This window comes from Eucalyptus grandis, chromosome 8 (assembly GCF_016545825.1).
Source record: "Eucalyptus grandis isolate ANBG69807.140 chromosome 8, ASM1654582v1, whole genome shotgun sequence".
In the NCBI taxonomy this organism is placed as follows: Eukaryota; Viridiplantae; Streptophyta; class Magnoliopsida; order Myrtales; family Myrtaceae; genus Eucalyptus; species Eucalyptus grandis.
The window spans coordinates 16,436,729-16,461,369 of NC_052619.1; the positions used below are offsets into that span (position 1 = coordinate 16,436,729).

Genomic DNA, 24,641 nt, shown 5'->3' on the forward strand with positions numbered 1-24,641 from the left:
AGGGTGAAGAAAATTGGGAAGGAAAATACACCGAATTTGTAATTTCCCTCGCTCCTAATCAAGAAGTTTTAACAATTTTCTGTCCCTTGACAAAAAAAAAAAAAATCTTGCTTTAAATTTGTCAGAAGAACCAACAATTGAGGAGCAAGAGGGGGAGAAGAAAAAGGAGAACAACTACCAACTGATTTAATCCTGCAACGCAAGCTCAAGCGACAGTAATAATGATACACAAACGGACAAAGCCTTAAAAGCTTTGTGGGAGTTGTTGGCTCTTGTAAGAATCTGACAAATCTGTGCCACTCGAAATTTCCGATGATCCAAACTAAATTTCACAAAAGATATGATTTTGGAATTAAATAATCAAAAATCAAAGAAATATTTACATTACATTAGTAAATGCCACCGGCACGACTAACCCTGTATTCAGCTTTATCTTCCTCGTCTCTTACAAAGACCTAATATACATGTACATGTAGTAATCTCAATGCAGGAGGGAAAAAAGAGGGCGGGGAAGAAAAGAGAGACTCTCACAAATAACTGGTAAAATTTGCTACCTCTCAAACTATGTATACACCTATGCAACAAACAAGCCCAACTATCATATTCCACAGTAGACAACTACACCGCGTGCTCTCGCGTGGCGAATGGTCTGCGTGACCATGACGAGCTAATAAGCCCGCCAATCCAGGAACGAAGATTCAGCGTCTCCACACTATTTGGTCGAACTCAGATATATGCAAGGGAGCTACGGTCTATGTCGGGCTGTGGGCGACCCCTGGTAGGTGTCGGTGGTCTTTGAATGTTGAGCTTCCTATGCCACCATGCATACAGATTATCTTTTCCTCTATGAGAGAGCAAGCGGAAGATAGTTGAAAAGTTGATCAAAACGTGTCCATGCCCATATTCCATCATTCTCTGCCTATACAAAAGCAAATTGAGATAACATTCCTTGGAAAAGAGAACAAATAACTGAACACCTGCACTCACCCTTCGCTCAATGCTTCCAAGACGAAAACCGAAGAATGCATTTATGTCAGCTGCCTCGTGGTTTCCTCGTATCAAGTGAACATTTTCTGGGTATTCAATCTACAAAAAGGTAACCACGGCCCAGTTGGTAAAACAACATAAACATTGCTTCGCATTTGCATATATAATCATCTCTTTCATAGCAGAAACGAGCCTTAAGAGCAAGAAGCAAAGTTATAGTCTCCAAACTGTGCTGTCCCCGATCAATGTAATCTCCCAAAAACAAATACTCAATATAGCTGTGTCAATGTATAGACATTTAAGTTTCATTTTCACATAACCCAAAAAAAATATATATATACAATACAATACTGGGAAAACTTCCTCCCCAGAAGAATCAATTCACTAAATTTTACCATTATCAGAGATTCAGAAAATGTGTGGCCCTTTAAGCAACATGAACAAAAGTCACCACCATAAAGTGCACCTCACAATAGTAGGGAATGCCAGGTTTGACATTTCCAAGCCGTCCTTTGAACAAACCGAAATCATAACAGTAGTCTACGGTTTAAACTTTTGATAGAATTTCTGAACAAAACTTATGCATAATCACCTTAACGTTGTCAAACTTTGAGCAAAGTATATTATGACTATGATGCAGCCCACCATTAGCTCTAGTGCCTATTGCAGTTATCAATTCGATACTGTTTTTAAACTTAGGACACTTGGAATTTCTCTCCTGTTGTCATGCTGTTTCTCAGCAAAGACCAGCATGCATAGGACATTTACTACAAGTATAGAACTTAGAAGAAATGATTAAAACCATATCGAACATATATTATATCTCCTGCAGTGGAAGGAAAACCATATTCATCGAACAAACGCATGAGATCGCCAAATTGACCATGTAGGTCACCGAATTCTTTAACTGGAGCTTTTAACTGAAGAACTATTGGCTCATGCATGAAAAGCTGTTCTGCAACATAACAGATCTCCCCAACTTTGTAAGAATCCAGGAAAAACTTCCTATTAGCAGGAGCTTTGCAATTTCGAGGCTGAAGCAAAGTGGATATAATCTGAAAAGAGAAAAGAGGTAATTAAGCCTGGCAAAAGTTCGAATGAGGATGATGGTATTGACTTCTGTAACACTCACCTTCTTATGCAAGCCTTGAGGAGATTTCTGTCTGGTGAACTTTTTTGTAGGATATGACAGGTCATTATTCATCAGAACCATCCGTCTGCTCTCATTTTTTCATGGATCCAGTGATAGCTGTCTTACCATTCCACCAAGGTTACCTACAGCCTCCTTAGCAACTACCACCTGTAGGACAACAATGTAAGCACGAAGAACAGAGACTAAACACCCTTTGATGTGAGACCATGACATAAGTTCACAGACTTACAGCTCTAGGATGAAGACGAACGTCTCCCTTAGTGTCACTACCATCTGAAGCAGTTTCAGTTGCTAGAGAGTTTTCATCTGATACTGATGTTTCTTCCACAGGGACAGAAGATGTCGATTGAACAGCTTGCCAGACAGCATTAGCCACCTCAGCTTAAGTAGTTGAAGCCTCCCTAAGTTTTTCCATCGAGTTTTTGTCCATGCTGGAACTATTATAGACATGTCATTAAGATAAACGCAAACAAGATGCTAACTAAAATGTTTGAGCGTGTCTGCGTGCCAACAAGTGCCTGTAGGCACGCAGCCTAGTGGCCAGAAAAGGAGGGAAGCAGAGAGGGACACGGATTGGTAGCGAAAAGAAACAATAGTATGTCACTGCAGGCACAACAAATTCCAGACTCGTACTTGAGAAAAGGAAGGACAGGAGAGACGGGGAAGAAAGTATAATACCCCATGCCACCAGATGAATTATCTCGTGCACTATTTGAAGTTGGAGATGTTGCAGGAACAGCTCTAGACGCATTTAATTTTGGACCATTGACAAGTGAGGCTCTCTCCGATGTTAACATGGGAGAATCGCTATCCAACTGGAACAGCGAATTTTTGATGACCAAACGATCATCAAGCAGCATATCTGCACTGAATAATTCGAAGTATATTAAGGGAACAAATGGATGACCAGATGAGAAGGCCAAATGAGAAGAACATAGGTCATGCAATCGCTGGAAAAGCCTTCTGAACTAAACAAACAATTAGATGGACAAACAATGCTCATATGGAGAGAGAGGCATTTTATTGCTGTGTTGTTTGGGCTTTGACAATATCCTTGTCAATATTAAATCCATGTGTGACAATTTGTGTTGAGTAGTTCTTGTTCATATAGAATTTCATTTAATTGGTGTGAGATATTTACGATAACGTTGTCGTTGATAAGATGTAGCTTAAAGTTCCATATACTATGTATCGACACTATTTATGTGAAATTTTTCTAGGTTTAGGTTGAGCTGGCTTGAACCTCTCGTGAGCAAGGTTGGTCTACACAACACAAATAAAGGAAGTCTTATGGGCCTAGTCCCAAGAGAACCCTTCAATAGTTGAGTTGGTAAATGAGAAATAAAGTGATAAGGGTAAGAATTTTTGGAAAGAGTCTATCTTAGTGGAGGTACAAACATCTAGAGTGCCAAAACTTGGCACGGAAGGATACGTAGGAGGTGCATGACAATCAGTAATTTCTATTCTAGAAATAATTTTTATATTCCAAACCTGTTTCTGGAATGAAAATCTGTTTGGTAAACTTATTCCATTTTTCTATTTTGGAATAGATTTCTATTCCAAAAATATGTTTGGAATATAAATCAGAAGTAGAAATTTTATATTTCTTTGTTTCTGGAATAGAAATGAAAAATAAAAAAATTTCTCATCGTTAAAAAATCAACCGGTCCTTCATCCGTTGCGCTGACCACCATCCATCGGTTGCTCGCTGCCCGCCGGCTATTGCCGCCACCGCCACCGCCGCCGCCGGTGCCGCCACCAACCACCGCCGCCATCGTCCGTCACCGCCATCCGCCGGTCCACCGTCATTCGAAAAGAATAAATTTTGTGTCGTTATCAAACGAAATTCTATTTTTAGAATATAAATTTTGTATCATTATCAAACAGTTATTTTTGCTTAGAAACTCTTCTAGAAATAGAAATAGAAAAATTCATTTATGTTCTAGAAACTATTTTTGGAACATAATGGTTATCATGCACGTCCTTAGGGTACACATGATAAAATTTATACTTTTCTATTTTCTGTTTTCTGTTCCCAGAACAAGTTTGTAATAGAAATCCGTTTAATAACGCAATTTGATTTTTCTATTTCTAAAATAGATTTCTATTCTAGAAATAAATTTGAAGAAGAAATCAGAAGCTAAAATTTTTAATTTCTCAATTTCTGAAATAAAATTGAGAAATCAATTTCTGCTCCGAAATTTTGTCATGCGCACCCTTAAGTGCCAAAAGTTTGGAAAGTGACACTTAAGTGCCAAAATCGGAGCAAAATGGATCACTTAAATACTATTTCGGCCAAAATGCCGACATGGCAATTTTCCAGCGAATGAAGTGCAAAACGACGCCATTTCATATGCTGACGTGAATAAATAATACAAAAACGACATCGTTTTTATCTCGACATCATAAAAAATTTAATATAAAAATTAATTAAATTTAATTTAAAACTAAACTTATTTAAAACATTGAAAAAAAAAACATTAAAAAATTAGAAAGAACATAAGAAGAAATGTGCAGGGAATTTGATTCCCAGATGTAAGCTCAAGACTAAGAAGATATTGCTCAAGGAAAGTGTAAAGCATGGAATTTGAAGTTCTCTTAAGAATGGCTATAATTTTTTCAGATGAATATTAAGAAATTGACTTGAAAGAGAGATTAGGTTTTGTCTAATAGGAGGAGCAGTGAAACCTAGGGAAGCCTTACCTAACCCAATGATTATCTCGAACTTCGGGGTCAACTCGTATTGGTTGCTTTTGGGAAATGTACGGCGGATCTGAAGGTTTGATGGTAGACTCGGTAGACCCGGATCTTGAAGATCTAGGAACTCCGGTGTACTCAAAGGAAGGCTCTAATGTGAGTGAGGAGGTGGAGGAAGAGGATCTGTAGTTTTATAAACCCCCTGTTTGAGACCTTGTTTTTATAGACTGGTTTTGTAATGACACGGCTTGATATGTGTGTGTGTCTATATATATAAGCATGTTGTGATTTTCAATTCGAAAAATTATGGCCCTAGTTTTCTATCCCATCTTGTTGTTGTCTGGGGATTATTTATTTGCTTCCGCATGCGTATTAAAATGAATGAGTCAGCGATGCGTCCTAAGACATTGCTATTTAATCAACTAGGAGAGATGGGCATGCGCTTGGAGGATCGGGGCGTGACAAGTTGAACACAAAGGTGGAAGTCATAGGATTCCAAAAGTGGACCAATGCTTTCACCATTACTATTCCGGGTTCGACCTCCACTAAGATCGGGAGAAAACCAATGTGTTTCTCCACACAGCCTTGGTGCTTCAGATCGAGGTTATCTCATATAATCTTGAGGCTCCTTGACACAAGAATAACGTCAATCTTGAACTTGTCCATCTAAACCTATACCTAAAGGGGCATTCAAGATTAAAGATGCATCGCTGTTGGAAATATGAAGTACGAATTTGAAATTCAAAAATTAGAATAATAACAACGATAAAACGGGAATGATGTCTTATCAACCAACACTATGGCAAGCACAAATCACACATCACATGAGGACTTGTGAGGTTTCAACACCTAAGGATGAGGATACTAAAAGCTCAAGGTCCTTATCTCAAAGGATAAAAGTAGTTTACTCACCGCTACTATCATTGATCAGTGCAACTTTTATCAATCAGGATGAGTGCATTAATGGAAGTATAGATTACCACAAGTGTTCACTCATGGATTCTACCCACAAACTTTGCTAAAGGTTTTTAATTGGGCAATCAAGATTTTAGACTGTGGTTGTGCGTGCAATATAGTGCTAAAGCTTGTAAACATGCATTTAAAGTTAAACATCCAACACCTCACTATAACCCATCATTCATTCATACATTCATTCATACATCATTTCACCACCTACAAGACAAGGAGTTTACACACACTTCGCCCCTTATATCTCCCACTTACGAGACCATTTAACACAAGAAGGTTAGCAACTTACCTCATTTTTCACGTGACTTTGACATGCAAATCATCCTACATAAAACATGTTGGTTAACAAGAAAACTATTCTTAAATGACTTCAACTCCTCTTAACTAGTAACCAATCTCCAGTGGACCTCTCGCGCTCCCCAAATGGAGATAGAAAATGTCAAGTTTAGGGATACTTAACCATAAACATTCCCTCATGGTTCACGTTTCAAAAAACATCATCACATCACCTTTCGAAACGAACCCATTGTACGTCCCCTCATACATGGTTGTGAGCTCTCCCAAGGTCATACCTCATGTGATAATGAAAATGTGTCGTGATTTATACCCACACGAGTGACACACCTTGAAAGAGAATGTCGAATATGGGTATCGAATTTCAGGGTACCTTTACCACAATAGCCCTTTCGATAGTACTCGTTCGCCATAGATGGCACCACTTAATCCATTGGAAAATTTTCTCAATGGGTATGCTAAATTATGTTGAGTCTTGTTGAGACCCATACCCCTTTGACAGGTTCATTTATTAACTAGTTGTTTAAACAACCAAAAAAGACGGGAGTCGCCACTAGCCTCATTTTACTAGCCTCATTTTTGGGGGTCGACCAGAAAACCCAATCGAGGGTTGGGAGTTATCTCTCGATTTCTACGCAACTAGAAATCTAGGTTCATGGACTTAGGTTATGCTAATATTTCTATTAACGCTATTTCGTACCTAATGGTTTGTCTTGTTCTCTAAGGTGATCATGTCTATCTTTTTACTTTTTTCGATCAATGAGTCTAAACTAAGTGATCATGCATGGATGGTTGTTTTCATGCAATTCTATTTCTAAGAAAGAGAAAAGAAAACACTCAATTGAAGCGAAACAATAAGTAAACATTCAAATAAACGGTTGTAGGAAAAATAATAAATCTAACACGCAAACCTAAATGGTAGAGAAAAATGAAATGGGGGAAATAAAACCCGCACCTCATCGGGTGTTTATACAAATGAAGTGGCCCGAAACATGTATTAGGAAAATAGTACAAGAATATGGTCGAAATGAACATCGACCTTCCATCATCTTCATAACTTGATGATTTTCCACCTCCAAGGGCCTAATCTAATCCTGACTTAAATCTAGACTGGGTACATACAGGAGAAAAGAAACAATTGTTCAAGGCAAAATCAATCACAACCATGAAACAAACAAAAAGAGTCAAGCAATCGAGAGAAGATTCAAAATAAATCAATTTGAGTCTTGGGGTCGGCCTTTATAATTCACATGTCGATCCCTCTAGACACCTACCCTAATTCATTTTTCATGACTTACATTCATTAGTGATCATTTGTGTTCTTGCATAACCATTAATGCTTATAAGTCCCTAAAACATGTTCTAGGTGAGCCCCAAAGTATATCCATGGAATCAAGCATTGTACCTAGGCATACATTTAGGATTCACATGCATTATGAGAAATAAACATGTAGGCAGGCCATCAAGCCTTATTTCTCAAACAATCAAACAATTTTCAGTGAGCCAACATTGGACAGGCGTAAATCACAATCACAAGCATTTCTAACAAATGGAATGGTTTCATGCATGTGTGGTTTATGTGATGCTTCGAAGATTTGGATGTGTTTGAAATGTTGAGAAAGGAAAGCAAAACATTTAGACAAAGGAACATCTTGGCTATGGAACGCATTTAATTGCCAAGGCTAGTATGGGACGTATATCATACACTCACAAGTGTCGCTAGCATTTTAAATATGATCCAAATCTTGACAATTTCAATATCAAATCCAAAGTTTAATAGATTTTAAACAATTAATGTCGAAAGCATCACATGCACCAAATTCACTTCGATATGCAAAGTCAACATTTCCAGTCAATTTTGGAGAAAATGTCATCAAAAGATTATTCAATTATTGAAAATTTTCAACAATGAGGATTAAGGAATTTTGAATAAATTTCATGAAGATGATGAATACTAATTCCACATGCAAGTCACTCTAAAAAATCCTAATATAAAATCACAGCAAGGATTTGCGACAAAACATTACAAATAGGACAATAAAAAATTAGCAAAAAATGGGAAGGAGACCCATTGATAAATGTCCCAAGAAAATTGCACAATGTGCACAATATCACAGGGAACAAACTTCATTAAGAAATTTATTTGAAACGATCCTCATAGGCATTTATAAAAATTCAATGAAGTTCAACTTCACATCAGAAATTTCACAAAATAATAGGGTAACGTGCCATTGCAACTTAAATTTGACCTAGTAAACAAGGTCTGAAAAATGTAAAACCACAACGTAGTAAAAAAAGTAATGAATAAAGTTCATTAAGGATCTGACTTTAAAATCTCTAACAAAAAAATCACACAAAAATAGCAAAAATCTAACTAAATAGGGGTGAAACAGGAGTTTTGAGTTTTAGCTAAGTCGGATTTCTAACCGAAATTGGAAAAAAAAAAATGAAAAAGGGGACAAATGGTGAGCAAATCACACAAAAATAGTAGCATTTGTGTGACATCCTAAATTTCTCAACCTGTTTTCTACTGAATTAATCGGGCATTTCGTTGACGCGTTTATAGGGCTATTTCAGAGCCAATCACTCTTGAAATAACTAGATTGTTTGCGTAAGTAATTAAGAAATTTTAGGGCAATAAACTTGAGAATTCGACAGGGAATCGGCTTCTCAATCGTGTCCATCTTTAGAGGTCATTACGGCACAGATTAAAAAAAATTTGATTAGAAATCGAGATAGACTGGATGTATGGCTAATCATGGGTGACACCACTAAATTAGAAAATTCATGTCGATCGGCACTAGGCGATTCTCTTATTGTTTTGGTACCATGTGTTTGTAATCGAGCCTCAAGATTTTCATGATAATATAGAGTTGCCAATGTGTCGAGTGGGTTCATTGTGGCTCGAAGAAAATCGCCACGAGTCAATTGCGAAAAGTTCAAAACTACTCGATAGTCAGGTCACGCTAAAAACGCGCTGAATGAAAATTAACCGCCAATTTGAATCGATTTTAGAAATTGAAGTTTTGGTAGTATGTCACAATAAATTTTAGGAGATCGACTCGGTTTGAAGATTTTTTCGACACCTAACATTTTTGGGAAAAAAAGTTGTCGTAGGGTTGTTTTTGTGCGAGAAAATGCAGAAGGTGGTTTTGATTGCGGAATTGAGAAGTGTGAGAGATTATTGGATGAAGAAAATTACTAATCGAGGCATTAAGAGGTCAAGTGATTTTTGTTGAGGTCATTCGAGATTAATTCGAGAGAGAATTTGAGTCATTTAAGCCAATTTTCCCCCAAATTCGTGTCTGCTCACCCACCACAACATTTGGGCCGATTTGACGGGCAGAAGAATAATGAGAGAGGTCATTGTGGTAGGAAATTATACGTAGTGAGAATGGTTTTGGGAGATATTTTGTAAAATATCAAGCTGAATGGGCCCTCACCTCTCATCACAACCCTCTCTCTTATCTTCTTCCTCGCGCACGGATCCTTTTCATTTTGACTCTGCGGTCTCAGCTTCTGCTTGATTTCTTTCGGTTGAAGTCCAGCCCAGCAAAGCCTCCTCCGCGTGTCTTCCTCAGCTCCACGAACGCCCTGCTTCACTAGCTCTTGTCGCCCACCATCAATCCGCACGCCTGTATCCCTCCTGCTTTGGCCACGTCTATAGCAACCGGTCATCAATTTCTCCACGAAGACCCAAGCTACTGAAGCGTTGAAGAAACCCTGCAACGCCAACGAAGATCCCTGCAGCAGTTCCACCGAATTCTCCCTGCCAGCAAAGCCCATTTTCGTTTGTCTTTGTTTCCACCGAAGCTGATCCTGCCGAGCTTGCTGCCACTTGGCCATGTGTATGTCTGGTTTGGTCAACAACAGCTTCAATTGAAGCTCTTGGTTGACCGCTTGAAGCCCACGATTCCACCGAGTTGGTCGGCCACTCACGCCACACCAACAGAGAAGCCGCAGGAACGGAGGCAGTCAACCACGCCATCCACCGAAGACCAAGACTCCCTCACGCTGCCAGGCGTCTGCCATCGTCCACGAGCGGCTTCCGTCTTCAGTCTTCTCTAGCAGCGTGCCCTCAGCCTTCACGAAATTGTCGAGGCCCAGCTCTGCCTTGTTCGGCCCGTCTTCATCCGCCCAGCAGCTCATTTGAAGCCACCGAACAGTCCAGCTTCCAGTTTGCATCTTGCTCAGCCCAGTTCAATTTGTTTTAGCCCTCTTGAAGCCCAATCCAATCAAGCCCAGCAAGTTTTAATTTTCAACAATTGTAGTCTTCAAGCCCAGTTTTTGAAGCCCATCTTCGCAGCAGGCCCAAGCCAACTTGGGTCCAACCCAAAATCAAGAATAAATCTCAATTGGGCTGAGATTTGTTGGGCCAAGGTCAAGGCCCGGTCCAAGCCCGCCAATGTTGTCGAAAGTCCGATTTTGCCGTGTGGTGATTCGGTCTCCACTTTTGTCAAGTGAGTTTTACTCACTAAAGCTTTCTTAGTTTGCTAATTATACTTAAAGTTGGTTAGATTTAATTAAATGCAATTAGGTGGTTAGATTAGTTTAGATCAATTAAATTAGAGACTTAATGATGCATGTTAGGTGGTTAGAAATAGACATAAGCAAGTAGACATGCCATGTTAATTATGGAACGAGTCTCGGTAATTTTCCAGGCTTGTCTCGGCGTCCAATTCGGCATTACGAGCCTAAATTGGATTTTTATAATTATTAATTTAAATTTCGAAATTATTTATTTAATTATTTATTTTTCCGGAAATTCAACCGGGATGGTCGGTGACCGGAATTTCGTGCTGATTGTCATGGTGCAGTCCATTTATTTATTTGAGCTTTACTTGGTGCTAAAGTAATTTAGGAGTGAATTTAAGATTTATTCCTAAACTAGATCTTGAGAGGGTTGGGTGGGGAAGAAGAGCCACTAAATCTTGAGAGGTCGGGTGGGACCATAAAGCCACTAGATCTTGAGAGGGTCGGGTGGGACCGTAAAGCTACTAAATCTAAGGAATTGCTTGGAGTAGGATGAACGACCTAGAAATGGTCCGACTAACATATAATCGACTAGGTCAATTTGATCGATGCTTTGATCGGTGATGTGATTGTTTGAATACCTATTGAATTGTACTAATATGCAGATGGAATCTGAGGCCAAGGTAAGTCCTCCAACTAGTGCCGTGTTTAGGCAGCCTATAGTGTATTGGCTTACTAATCGAGTCTTAGGGGTAGGGACTCTGAGACGTATGCCATTGGTTATTGAATAACTATTTGGGACCATGCGAGAAGGAGCCGAGGAGGAGGAACCTGAGGAAGAGAAAGATTTTTGAAGAAGAAGAAGATGATCCAGAGAGGGATCTTGAGTACAACCTGGATGTGGATTGAGATCTCATCTCTTTTGTGAACCCTGTCTTAGTGTAGATAGGTGTGAGACTTGGTTGCTGTAAATAGTATTGTAAATATACTATGAGTTGCACTGTTAATAAAAGTGTGGTTGTAAATTTCGATATGAAAAATATGGCAAGTTTTTCTATCCCATTGTTTTATTGTCTAGGGATTCATAACTGCTTCCGCATGCGTAATAGACAGAAAGGGTCGGCGATACTTAGTCCTGGGATATCGCACTTTAAAATCAACTAGGGAGAAGGATGGGCGCGTCCCCGAGGATCGGGGCGTGACAATTTGAAAGATCCTGACGAGTTCATGACTTCTTAGAAGGTTTGAATCTAATCGAGATTAAATTAACATTTGAAAATCAATGCTCGTGAAAGCATGCAAATCGGCCATTTACAAAAACAGAACATGGTAAATGTTTAATAGTTCAAAAGACCATTGAACAATGTGTGAATGGTATGAAACTTGCATATGACGAAGGATTGGATGCAACAATGATTTGAATAAAATATTTAATCCTAATTCGAGATGCAAAAGAATCGCACCATCCATCAATATTGTAAAATGACTCTAGAACTAGGAATGACGTGTTCAATGAATTTCAAATGCCATTGGGCGATGGCGTCGGCAAGGCAAAATGCTGATGAAGGGCGATATCAGTGGTCAACGACCGGCATGCAGAAGAGGGAGAGGGAATGAAAATGGTTGGAAAAAATTTGGGGAGAAAGAGAATTTTTTTTTCTTGCGAGAGAAATTAGATATGCAAATGAGCCCCCTTTTGCATTTTGGAGGGAAAATGCCTTTTATACTAGGACCTAATTGGCGAATCTTGATCATCGGTTCAATTCAAGCGACAAAATTTTGATTTAATGACCAAGTCAAATTGATTAAAGGCTAATCTCACTTAAGATGTGTCCTATGACTAATCAGATAGATTCAGTTAGCAAAAATCGGGGTTTAAAACAAGAATCGTAATTTGGGGCTAATTAGGGGCAAAATTGTAATTTCATAAAATTCAGAGCTTATTGCACAAAATCTTGAAAATGTAAGACATGGGAATAAAATACGCATGGCAAGGATCATGAAACCAACCACCACGAATTAGAACTAGCTAGCAAGGGGCTGAACTGGCCTACCTCGTCAACGACAAGTCGAACCAGTTCATGTTGATTCTTGACCAGTTCTAACTAATTCTTGTTCGTTCTTAACTAGGCAATTCTTGTAGGTCCAAAATTCATGCAATTTGGTTCTTTGAAGAGAAAACTTATCCAATTTGAAGAGAAATTATCTAATTCTAATCAAATGAAGCCTATTAAACCCCGTAAATACAATTTATGGGTTTTCTATTGACTTAACTAAATGATTACTATCAAAAATAGTGAACCTGGATCATGGGTATACATGATTGAACATTATAAGCTAAAATGGGCAATTTTGCAATCCTTCGCTCAAAATCGCAAATTAATTGAAATTGAATTTAATATTGTGATAAACACATTCAACTAATTACTCATGCTTAGGATAACCTATTGTATTCAAATTGACTTTAAATTGAGTCCGTGAGACTTAGGCCAAAAATGAATCAAGGTCTAATATCGAAATTGGACCTTAATTGATGAAATTAAACTTTAATCTTGAATGGATCAACTTGAATTTCTTCAATTGAAATTCGATTGCTTCAAATTTCTTATATCCAAGAGAGCGAAATTCTTCAAATGGGGAAGTTCCCATGTGAATTTCTCAAAATGAACTTTGGATTTGGACTTTTTTTTAAGAAAACAAGTGAATTACAATTTGTCTGTTCGCACCTCGTGAAGGATCAATTCCAACCACCTAATTATGGCTTAAAATGGCAATTCACCTTTCATCATGATGATTCTCGAAATTGAGTGAACGAATGGATGAGAATTAGTCCATAGACCAAATGTCGTAATAGGAGCTAAACGTAATTGTGACTAAAATGAAAGTAATTTTTTTTATTGATTTTGAACCTAAAATTGAAAATTTTGGAAAATAAGGTTCTTAATCGAATTTTATAAAATTTTCGACACTAAAAAGTCAAATTAACACTAAAACAAAGTGTTTTGCAGATTTTTAATTATTTTCAACTTTTTGGTCAAAGATTTAACTAAAAGTCAACCGTTTAGTTAAATTTTCCCAAAAGGTTGATTTTTGAGTCAAATCTTTGAAAATTTTTAACATTGAATTAACTAAAGTCAAATTAAAGCCATTTGACATCTTTTTGGCAAAAGACTAACTTTTGACTCGGGGTTAACTTTAGGGTTGACTTTTATTCAAAATTTTGACCAAAAATCAACTGTTTGACTTTTTAGACTTTTCTCGAAAATGATTAGGAAATTGTTAAAAATGACAATGCAAAATAAAGAATGAAAACAATGCTTTTGGTCGAGAAATGGGCTCCATCATAATCGAAAGCCTTAATCTCAGTCTTTTTGTCATGTCGACTAAAAATTAGATGTCAACAAATATATCCTCTTATCTTTTCAAAGACTAACCTCACTTAATTAGACATATCTATTATGAGAACGCAGCCGAATAATTGTTGTCAAATTGAAGATAGTATATGAACTTCGATGGAAAAATACATGATTGGGGTTTTTGTTTTATAACATAAAATGAACGTATATATTTAATTAAATATATATTTGTATATGTATATATATAGTTAAATATATATATATATATATATGTGTGTGTGTGTATGTATGTTTGATCTGATGTAAATGCATATTATATAAATTGTTATGACATGGTGCATGTTTGCAAATGATATGGGCTCTAGCCATAGCCTATTTCATCCTGGAAAGTGATACCCCTATAATTAGGGATTCCTCATTTATCAAGATAAAATTATGGTTTGACGATTATGATTTGGAGGCATGGCTACATGCTATATGTTCCCCACTTTATAGGATGCATCACTAGTAGGGATAAGTCGCTAACCATTCCTCGCACATTCACAATAGAATTAACATACGTAGTAAAATGGACTCTAGCCATAGCCTATTATGCTCTTTGGAGTGATACACCTATAATTAGGGATTTCTCATTTATCAAGATCAAATTATAATTCAACCATTATGATTTTGGAGGCATGACTACATGTTATATGTTCCCCGCCCTATAGGATGCATCACTAGTAGAGATAGTCACTAACCAGTCCGCACACATTGATGTTATAGTTATCATACTTGGTATAATGGGGGGCTTCGTGTTAAGTTAGAATGATACAATGATGCTATTTCGATCTCAAATTCAAATGAGATAAAGCTATTAGCGATTATAATTCGCCCTTGGTGGTGGTGTAGTGTCTTGGCAATCAGCTAAACAATTTATTATTTCAAAATCCACTTTTGACACGAACATTAAAGCTCTTGAGTTGGGAAGTAGTGAGACCGAACTATGTGTCCATACTCTAATTGCCAAACTACGATAGCCGTCGCTTAAGATAAAGCACACGATGACAAGAGGAGGCATATTCCATCGAAACATTATTTCTTAAACCAGCTGCTGTGACGTGGAGTTATATCAATCGATTATCTGAAGTCGAAAGGAAATTTGGCCAAATCTTCGACTAAATTTTTTAGAAGAAAACAAATAATTGAAATATCGAGAAGAATGAGATTCATGCCAATTTGAGATTTCTATGATGACAGTAATACAACTGATATGTGGGTATTGTAGTGGAGATCCCTAGAAGTAGGTTCATATGGCTTATAACAAGCCTTTTAGTTGATCTTATAGCACCAAAAATGTAAAAAAAGTCCCTCCCTCCTATGATGTATGTGATTGGTGCTAAATTGCATATTAAGTGAGGATGGGTTACGCTCTTTATGAATTCCAAAATGTTAAGTGTGGTGTACTTATTGAATTGTGCACTTAAGGGAATCACCTATATGAATATGGAGTGGGTCCACTCTTAGGAGATTTATTGCCAAATCTCTATATCACTCATGTATTACCAGATGTGCGAATGGCCTATTAGCACATAATTGAGTTGGATAGAAAATAGTGTGGGGCTGTAAAGTGATGAGTGAAGTCTCTAACTTACAACCTCGGTTCATAGCAGGTATAAGCTTCATCATTGGTTGTGTAAGGTATATCGCATTATTTCCAAGTCCGGTTCATAGAACAGAAGACACCAGATTGTATTGCACTCCACTACGAAACCAGCATTTGTTCTTTCTATTCTTTAGGATACCTTCTGAAATATGTGGGAGATTGACCTTCGACCATAGATGACTTTCCACTAGCCTAAGCTTATTTGATGTGCTGGCCGATGCTTAGTTATTTCACGAGCTGTCGTGACATTTATTCTTAGTCAAACTAGCTTTTGCCTATATAATCCCGTCTTTCTTCTACAAATACGGACCACTTTGTTCATTATTTGATATGTCCAAATCTATGCACCTGCAAATTTTCACACACGAAATACTCAATTCTTTTGCTCTCCAATGGTTATGCATTTCATGCGAGTCCTACTTTACCAAAATGGTGTAATGTACACTATTTAAAAGATTTGTTAAATCCTGGAGGATAACCACGACACATCTTCTGCACTTTGTGAGGGGTGGAATTTACTTTTGAGGATGGCTATTACACGTCTCGGCCTTCGTCAATTTTTTCATGTCCAGTTTGCAATTTTCAAAATTTTACAACAAGATGATGGAAGGACACTAGAAGTACAAAAGTTGTGTACAATACTCATTTTAATGCCAAAAATTTTAGCCGGCTCACTTAAACGTCAAATTGGAAAAAAAAAAATGATCACTTAAGTGCCTCCGGCAAAAATTCCGATCAAAGAAATAATGTGGCTTTTATAATTAAAAATGTAATATGTGTGCCCTTTTTTAACACTGAAGTGATCACTTTCTCATTGAGATTGGCATTAAAATGATCACTTTTTAACTATAATTGACACTGAAGTGATCATTTTTTATTATAAATGATTGGCACTAAAGTGATCACTTTTTAACTTGCTACGCAACATCATTTACAAGTTATATGCTAATTAGACATGCCGATAGCCCACGTAGGATTGAGAAATTATTAAAATATGGCCACATCAAATTTCTGACGATCCAAATTAGAGTTAGTGCTTAAGTGATCTTTTTGGCAAAAGATCGCTTCAAGTGCCATAACTTGGCACAAAAGGACACTTAGGCTGCGCATGACAAAATTTCTGAAACAGAAATTGATTTTTGGCCAGAAATCAATTTCTTAATTTCTATTCCCTGGACAAGTTTATGAGCAAAGAAGCCCATTTGATAACGACTCAAAATTTCTATTTCTGAAACAGAAATCAATTTGATAACATAACAAAAATTCTATTTTTAGGAATATAAATTGATTAGATAACAACATAGGAAATCCTCAAATACAAAATAATAGTCGAAATAATACTAAAACAATATAGGAAATCCTCAAATATAAAATACTAGTCGAAATAATACTAATACATTACAAAAGTTGAAAATACAATTTCATGGAATTTCCGGCATATTACTATTCATTGCCATTTTATTAGCAATTGTTTTCCTAAGCATATTTATTTTGTTTCTCTCCTCGGTCAATGTGTTGTTTGCAAGCCCATCCTACGTAGGTTTAGACAAGTACTGCGGAAGTATGAATATGGGTGCCATTAATGGCGCCTATACAGCCTTGTCATTTTATCAAAAACTAGTATTATACAAGATTATCAACAAATTAAAATTAATGATGTAAAGGAATATATAAGAATTCTACCTTAAAGTAACGTTTATGGTTAGGAACCAATTGGAGGAAGGTCGGTTTATTTTGATTCTCGAATTGAATCAATCCAATTGCTCATCCCTAATTTCTTTATTGTTGCTCAATGAACCTTTAATGGCCCTTGCATAGCAAAGAGAGAGATTCTCTTGAATCTCTTGCCTTCGAATTAAAATTCGAGATTGTGTAACAATCTAATTATTTTGATTTTGCAAGAATTTTGAATCCGTAAGAAAATAAAGTTAAATTTCTAGGCACGTTTTTTATTCATCTATTACATAAGAACTTTTGCTTCAACTGACCATGCACGTGCCTTTTCTAGAAGGAAAGGGCCCCGTTGTTTTTAAGTAAGCATTTAAGAACTTTGGTCGTTTTTGAAAATTGGGGACCCATTCGATTGCCTTTCATCCTAAAGAGGAAGTTATAAAAAAAAATTTGAAAAAAAATGCAAAAAAAAAAAAAACACAAGCAAAATAAGAAAAGGAAAATTAGCAATAATCTATGAAGTTGTGGTTATGAGTGAATTAAGTTAGCAAGAAAGCGTAATGTTCTTTTATGTAGTTTGATTTCAGTTTATGATTTCTATTTCAGAAACTAAGAAATTAAAAATTTCAGCTTCTAATTTCTTCAATTTCTCTATTTCGGAATAGAAAACATTTGAAATAGAGAAATCAAATTGCGCTACCAAACGGATTGTTCCAAACTGTTCCGGGAAACAGAGAAATAGAGAAATCGAGAAACAGAAATTTTGTCATGCGCGCCCTTAAGTGCCATAACTTACGAAAGTGACACTTAAACATTCGAAGAGAAATTGATCACTTAAGTGCCACTTCCAAAATCGGCCAAAATGCGACGTGCGCAATTTCCGGTGAATTAAGTGCAAAATGATGTCGTTTTGCACACCGACGTAGCCAAATAATGCAAAAATGTATCGTTTTGGTGCTAACATGGTAAAAAAATAATATAAAAATTAATTACATTAAATTTAAAATTAAATTTATTTAAAATATTTAATTTTTTTAATATTAATTTTTTTTAAATAAAAAAGGCGGGGAGGCGGCTGAGGGCTAAGCCTTGCTTTTAGGTTTGTTTTTGTTTCAGAAAAATGCTCAATTTACGTTGGAGTTTTTTTTCCTGCAAGTTTGTGAATGTCATTATATTGATTTCATGACTGTTGAGAAGCCTTTCATCACTGCTTGTATAACCTTGCATTTGAAGGATCCTACAATTAAGAATGCCGAGTTGTGAAAAAAAAATGAAAGCCTTTTTGTTTATAGTGGTGACTTCCATCCAGGCATAACCTTCTTCGTCTGCCTTCCTTTTCATGAGTCAAATATGTTGCACAGTAGGTGATGGATGCATTGAAATACAGGTAATGCGGGCTGATTATATGTCTTATCTCTTGCAAAAAAAAGAAAATCCTAAACATTGATTGTAGCCTAGTCCAACCTCGCAATGCATTTCAAAGCCTCATTGAGTTAAAGCATTCCCATGATTACGCCCATTTCATTGGCACAAACTTGCATGCTCCATTTCATAGCAAACTGGCTGGGACAACAGGGTGGTATCATAGGTACGCATTTAGCGGGTACCAACTTTCTGCTGGATAGAGTAGTGCAATAATTTGGTCATGTCTTTGTGGGAGACTTTGAAATTTGGATTCCGATTGTCATCCGTTAAATGAAACTTCTTAATTCCAATGATTGAGCTCTGCTTGTTGACCAAAAGAATGAGTTTTGCTCCCATAGTTCTCTCTCTCTCTCTCTCTCTCTCTCTCTCTCTCTCTCTCTCTCTCTCTCTCTCTCTCTCTCTCTCTCTCTCTCTCTCTCTCTCTCTATATATATATATATATATTGTCCAGGACAATTACTAAGTATAAGTGGCGTCACTGACGACAATTTGATATATTCTACTGTTCCATTAATTAATTACTAACTGTTAACATTTTTACAAACTGTGGTCAAATTACCATCCATCAATGCATATTACTAATTATAACTGCAATCAAGTTACCGCTACAAACATATTAGGCCTATGAAATCAAATTACTACTAATGGTTGCAACTGACCTCAGGACTATTTGAAGTGTATCACAATATTTTGATGGAATTAGAGACATTTTCTTCAACTACGGGCCGATCCTATTAACGCATGTAACAGTATCTTCGACTATCCTATTGATTGTGTCGTCCAATTATTTTCTTAAAGATCACATGGATCATTTCGAGATGCTTAGCTCTAGGGCTATGTTTGGGAGCAAGGGTGAAAAAAAATGGGAAGGAAAATACACCGAATTTGTAATTTCCCTTGCTCCTAATCAAGAAGTATTAACAATTTTCTGTCCCTTCAAAAAAAAAAAGAAAAAAATCTTGCTTTACATTTTTCAGAATAACCAACAATTGAGGAGCAAGTGGGGAGAAGAAAAAGGAGAACAACTACCAACTGATTTAATCCTACAACATGAGCTCAAGCGACAGTAATCACAAATGGACAAAGCCTTAAAAGCTTTGTGGGAGTTGTTGGCTCTTGTAAGAATCTGACAAATCTGTGCCACTTGAAATTTCCGATGATCCAAACTAAATTTGACAAAAGATATGATTTTGGAATTAAATAATAAAAAATTAAAGAAATATTTACATTACATTAGTAAATGCCACTGGCACGACTAACCCTGTATTCAGCTTTATCTTCATCATCTCTTACAAAGACCCAATATACATGTAGTAATCTCAATGCTTTATGTGCATCTTCAGACCACGCCGCTTTGGGCGAGGTGTTCATCTCTCAGAATTTTCCCTTCCTGGACTACTTGCCTCTCCTGGGCTCAATGAGGTAGGCCAGGTGTCACGTCTCGATCCTCGAGTACGCACACATCCTTCTATTTGGTCGATTTTATAATGCAATATCCCAAGACTAAGTATCGCCGACCCTTTCTTTTATTAAGCACATGCGGAAGCAATTATAAATCCCCAGACAATAAAACAATGGAATAGAAAAATAAGGCCATATTTTTCATATTGAAATCCACAACCAAACCTTTATACAACCACACCTCAAAGTACTTCACAAAAATTTTCATAACTTTCTAGTCTCACACTATTCACATTTAGACAGGATTCACAAGGAGGATGGGATCATTTTCCTCATCTGGGTCGTATTCGAATCATCATCGAGGTTCTCCACCAAGTACTCCTCTTCGGTTTCTTTCTCCTCAAGCTCCTCATTAAGGTCCTGAAATGTTGTCCCACAACCGAGATGAGACTATGTCTCAGCAAGTTCTACCCCACTAAGACTCGATTAGGAAATAAATACGCTAACCAGGCTGCCTATACACGCACGGGTTAGAGGACTTACCTTGGCCTCAGATTCCACTTGCATATTAGCACAGTTCAATAAGCACCCAAGCAATTACATCACATATCAATATCTCGATCAGTCGACCTAGTCGATTTCATGTCAATTCAACCATTCCCCAGTCGTTTCCCTTATTCAGTCTCAAATCGTACTCACAACTTCATGAGCATAGTCTACCAATTTTCTTGGCAACAAATTACGGTCCAAAGGACACGGCCTATCTTTAGGTAGCAAATTACGGCCCAATGGGCGCGACCTTTAATAGGTGGCAGATTACGGCCCAACGAGCGCGACCGACTCCAAATTTGGTGGCAAATCTCGGCCCAATTGGCATAGCCATGCTTCGGCGGCTTCCGAGGTTCAACTCACGACCTCTCATAGTCAAATTCTAATTGAATACCGACATTGATCAATCTTGGGATAAATCCCCACATACTCATAAACTCACTCAATTTTCATACGATATTAACATACCTAATGGATCTTAGCCAAGTTTATATTCAAATCACTCTCACAAACTTCTCCACTTAACAACCCATTAAAGCATTATTGACGCTAAACAATCATACTCAGCCATCCACAACTCAATTACTCAATCTCAATCAATTTAGGAAAAATTCTTCAAATTGCACAATCAATTCAATTCAACACAACTTAGAGCTTAAATAAATAAATGGATTGCACCACGACAATCAGCACGGAATTCTGGTCACCGGCCATCCCGGTTGAATTTCTGGAAAAATAAATAATTAAATAATGAATTTTGAAAATTAATTATTAATTAGCAATAAATCCAATTTAGGCCCGTAATGCCTAATTGGAGCCCGAAACGGGTTGGGAAAAATCCTGAAATGCATTCAATAAATAATAGTACGTCTTTACTTGCTAATTGCACAATTCAATTGTCTAACATGCATCTCGATTATCTAATAATCACTAATCTACTCTAATCTAACCACTTAATTGCATTTAATTAAATCTAATCAACCCTTAAGCATCATTATCCTACTAAGCAAGGATTAGTGAGATTACTCACTTGATTAAAAGCGGGGACTGGGACACCGCGATGGCGGCCGAAATCGGACTTTTGACAACACCGGCGGGCTTGGACCGGGCCTTAAACTCGGGCTCAACAAATCTCAGCCCAACCGAGATTTGGTCTTGCATTAGACTAGGCTCACTCTTGGGCTTGGGCTTGGTTGCGATTGGGCCTTCTTCGTGGGCTGGACTTAGGCCGAACTTGCTGAATTGGGCTCAATGGAGTTGCTGGATTTTTGGGCCAAAAACTTGGGCTGTTGGACTTATTTAATGGGCTGATATGCTGCAGAGCAAATGGGCCTGTGAAACCTGGGTTGGACTCAGCTAAATTCACTTGGGCCATTGATGAGGGCAAAAGAAGACGGAAGCTGCTGGAGCTGCTGGGCTGCTGGGCTTCAAGCTTCGATGGGGTGTAGCTCGCGGATGAAGGGGCAGCTGGCAACGGTAGCTGGCTTCAGATGTTGATGCTAGATGAAGGAGGAGGTGGCCTTCGGTGGAGATAATTCGTTGGTGATGTGGGCTGACTAAGGAAACACGAACGTGGAGAAGCAGCTATTGGCGGAGCTTCAATGGTGTTGGAGCGGCAGAAACGGTGGAAGGTGTTGCTGGCGACAGATCCGTGCATGGGCGTGGGCTTTTGTGATGAACCAAGGAGCTTCGGTTGTTGACGCTATTGACCGAACCAAGAGCAAACACTGCCAAGTGGCAGCAAGGCCAAGCTGCTCGGTCAAATTAGGAGTCTCGGTGGTCTTCAATGGGCTTTGGGGTTGACTAGCACGCTAGCGAGAGAGAAGACCAGAGCAAAGCAAGCTTCAACGTGGAACTACCGTAGGTCTTCGGTGCTGGGGTTGGACCGAACGTGGCTGACGAAGACACGAAGCACAAAGCAGCTTCAGTGAAGACATTGCTGCTATTGACTGAAGGGAACGCATGGAGATGGCTGTCTTCGCTGGCACCAATTCGGTGGGAAGGGCAGAGATCAATGGAACAGCAGCGTGAGGGGTAGGGAAGTTCGGCTCTGGCGAGAGAAAATGAAAACGGGGCCAAAGACTGTGAAGCTCAAAGATGCGTAGAAGGCGAGGTAGCGGTCGGGACGTGCAATAAAGGGAAGCCAGCTAAGAGGAAATAATAGTCCTCAATCCTAGCCAAATGCATTAAAGGCTTGGCCCCACAAGCCCCCTCATCTTGATCCATATCCCTAGCTATCTTCCACCAGCTCTTTGTAGCCCAAAATGCCCTAATCTAGAAGGTTTAAGAGGTCCAAAAGTTAGGTCCTATGGGGTGCTACGAATTTCTTAGCCAAGGCTTCAATTGGATACTCAACCTTGCTCTAATCATCCTCATTTGCCCTTTAAAATTTCATTTGGTACCTCAATGTCTCGATTGAATATTTTCCTTATCCCATAACCCATCTTGCATCCCAAATTTATAACTAAAATAAATCCCGGCTTCAGTTGCACAAAAACAATCGAACCGACTTTTTCCCAAAAAATCTCGGTTGTCGAAAATCTTCTGAGACTGAGTCGACACTCCTAAAATAGCTCGTGACACCACAGAACTTTCAATTTCTGAAATCGGGTTTGAATTCACGGTTAATTTCCATTCGACGCGTTTTTAGCGTGACCTAGACTACTTGGTAACTTTCAAAAAATTTCAGTGCAAATGACCCATGGTCGATTTTCTTCGAGCCATAATGAATCCACTCGACTCAATGACGACTCTCGATTGTCGTGAAAATCTCGAGGATTCAAATACAAACACAAGGTACTAAAACGATAAGAAAATTAGTCTAGTGTTGGTCGACGAGAATTTTTCAATTTAATGGTGTCACCCATGATTAGCCACACATCTCCGTCAAACCAACTTATCTCGATCTCAAATGGACTTATATCTATGTCATAATGACCTCTAAAAATGAACATGGTCAAGTAGCCGATTCTCAGTCGAATGCTCAAGTTTATTTGCCTTAAAATTCTTAATGGTTTCCCCAGATAGTCTAGTTATGTCTAGAATGATCAGTTTTGAGAACAGCCTTATAGACGCGTCAATGAAATGCCCGATTTATTCAATAGAAAACATGACTAAAAATCTGAGATGTCACAACTCTTCCCCTCTTATAAAAATTTCGTCCTCGAAATTTAATCATTTACCAATCTTAAGCAAAAAGGTGGGGGTATCGTCGTCTCATCTAGTCTCACTTTCCCCGGTTGCTTCTTCAGTCCCGTGGTGTTGTTAGACCACTTTGACCAAGGGAACCTTCTTGATACACAAAATTTGATCTTTCTGATCCACAAGTTGAACCGAACTTTTCATGTACGACACTATGTCGTCCATGCCTAATTCTTCAAGATTTAGCACGTGGGTCATGTTAGACTCATATGTCCTCAACATCGACACATGAAAGACATCATGCATTTGCGTTAATCTCGGCGGCAATGCAAGACGATACGATAGGATCCCGATTCTTTTTAGAATCTCAAAGGGACCTACGTACTTCAATTTCAGTTTTCCCTCTTTGCTGAAATGCAAGGTATCCCTCATTGGTGACGCCTTCAAAAAGGTGTACTCACAAATTTAGAACTTTTGGGGCCTTCAATGCTCAACAATTTAATTATTCTAGTAGTTCTGAGCGATCTGAACTCTAGCACTGATCCCGGCAATTACAACTACTGATTGTTGAACTAACCCTCGGCCTGTGATATTTCTTTCTTTGATCTCATCTTAACAAACTGAAGTTCTGCACACTCTACTATGTTCTACCTTAAAAGGAATTATCTTATTAATCTGTTGAAACTAGGAACTTCGGTTCAAGATCTGATATAAGTTCGTCTCTAGTACTCCACGCAGACGAACTGTCTGACACACATACACTTCGGCATGCCTATTTCAATCAATATCCTTCCATACATCGATAAAGTGGGCCGACTTCATCGATCTATCGACCACTACCCCAACTGGAGTCATTATTCCTCTAACTCCTTGATAAACC

At 38.0% G+C, this 24,641-nt stretch overlaps 1 protein-coding gene across 1 annotated transcript; it reads right to left on the minus strand.

The window, feature by feature from the left end:
* Nucleotides 1-752: 752 nt before the first annotated feature.
* LOC104416450 (serine/threonine-protein phosphatase BSL1) lies at nt 753-9,886 on the minus strand. The gene is given in 9 exon segments (XM_039299648.1): nt 753-853; nt 856-919; nt 988-1,086; nt 1,181-1,267; nt 1,806-2,042; nt 2,120-2,287; nt 2,370-2,571; nt 2,819-3,002; nt 9,544-9,886. Coding segments are annotated over 9 exon segments (1,485 nt in total).
* Between the last annotated feature and the right edge of the window lie 14,755 nt (nt 9,887-24,641).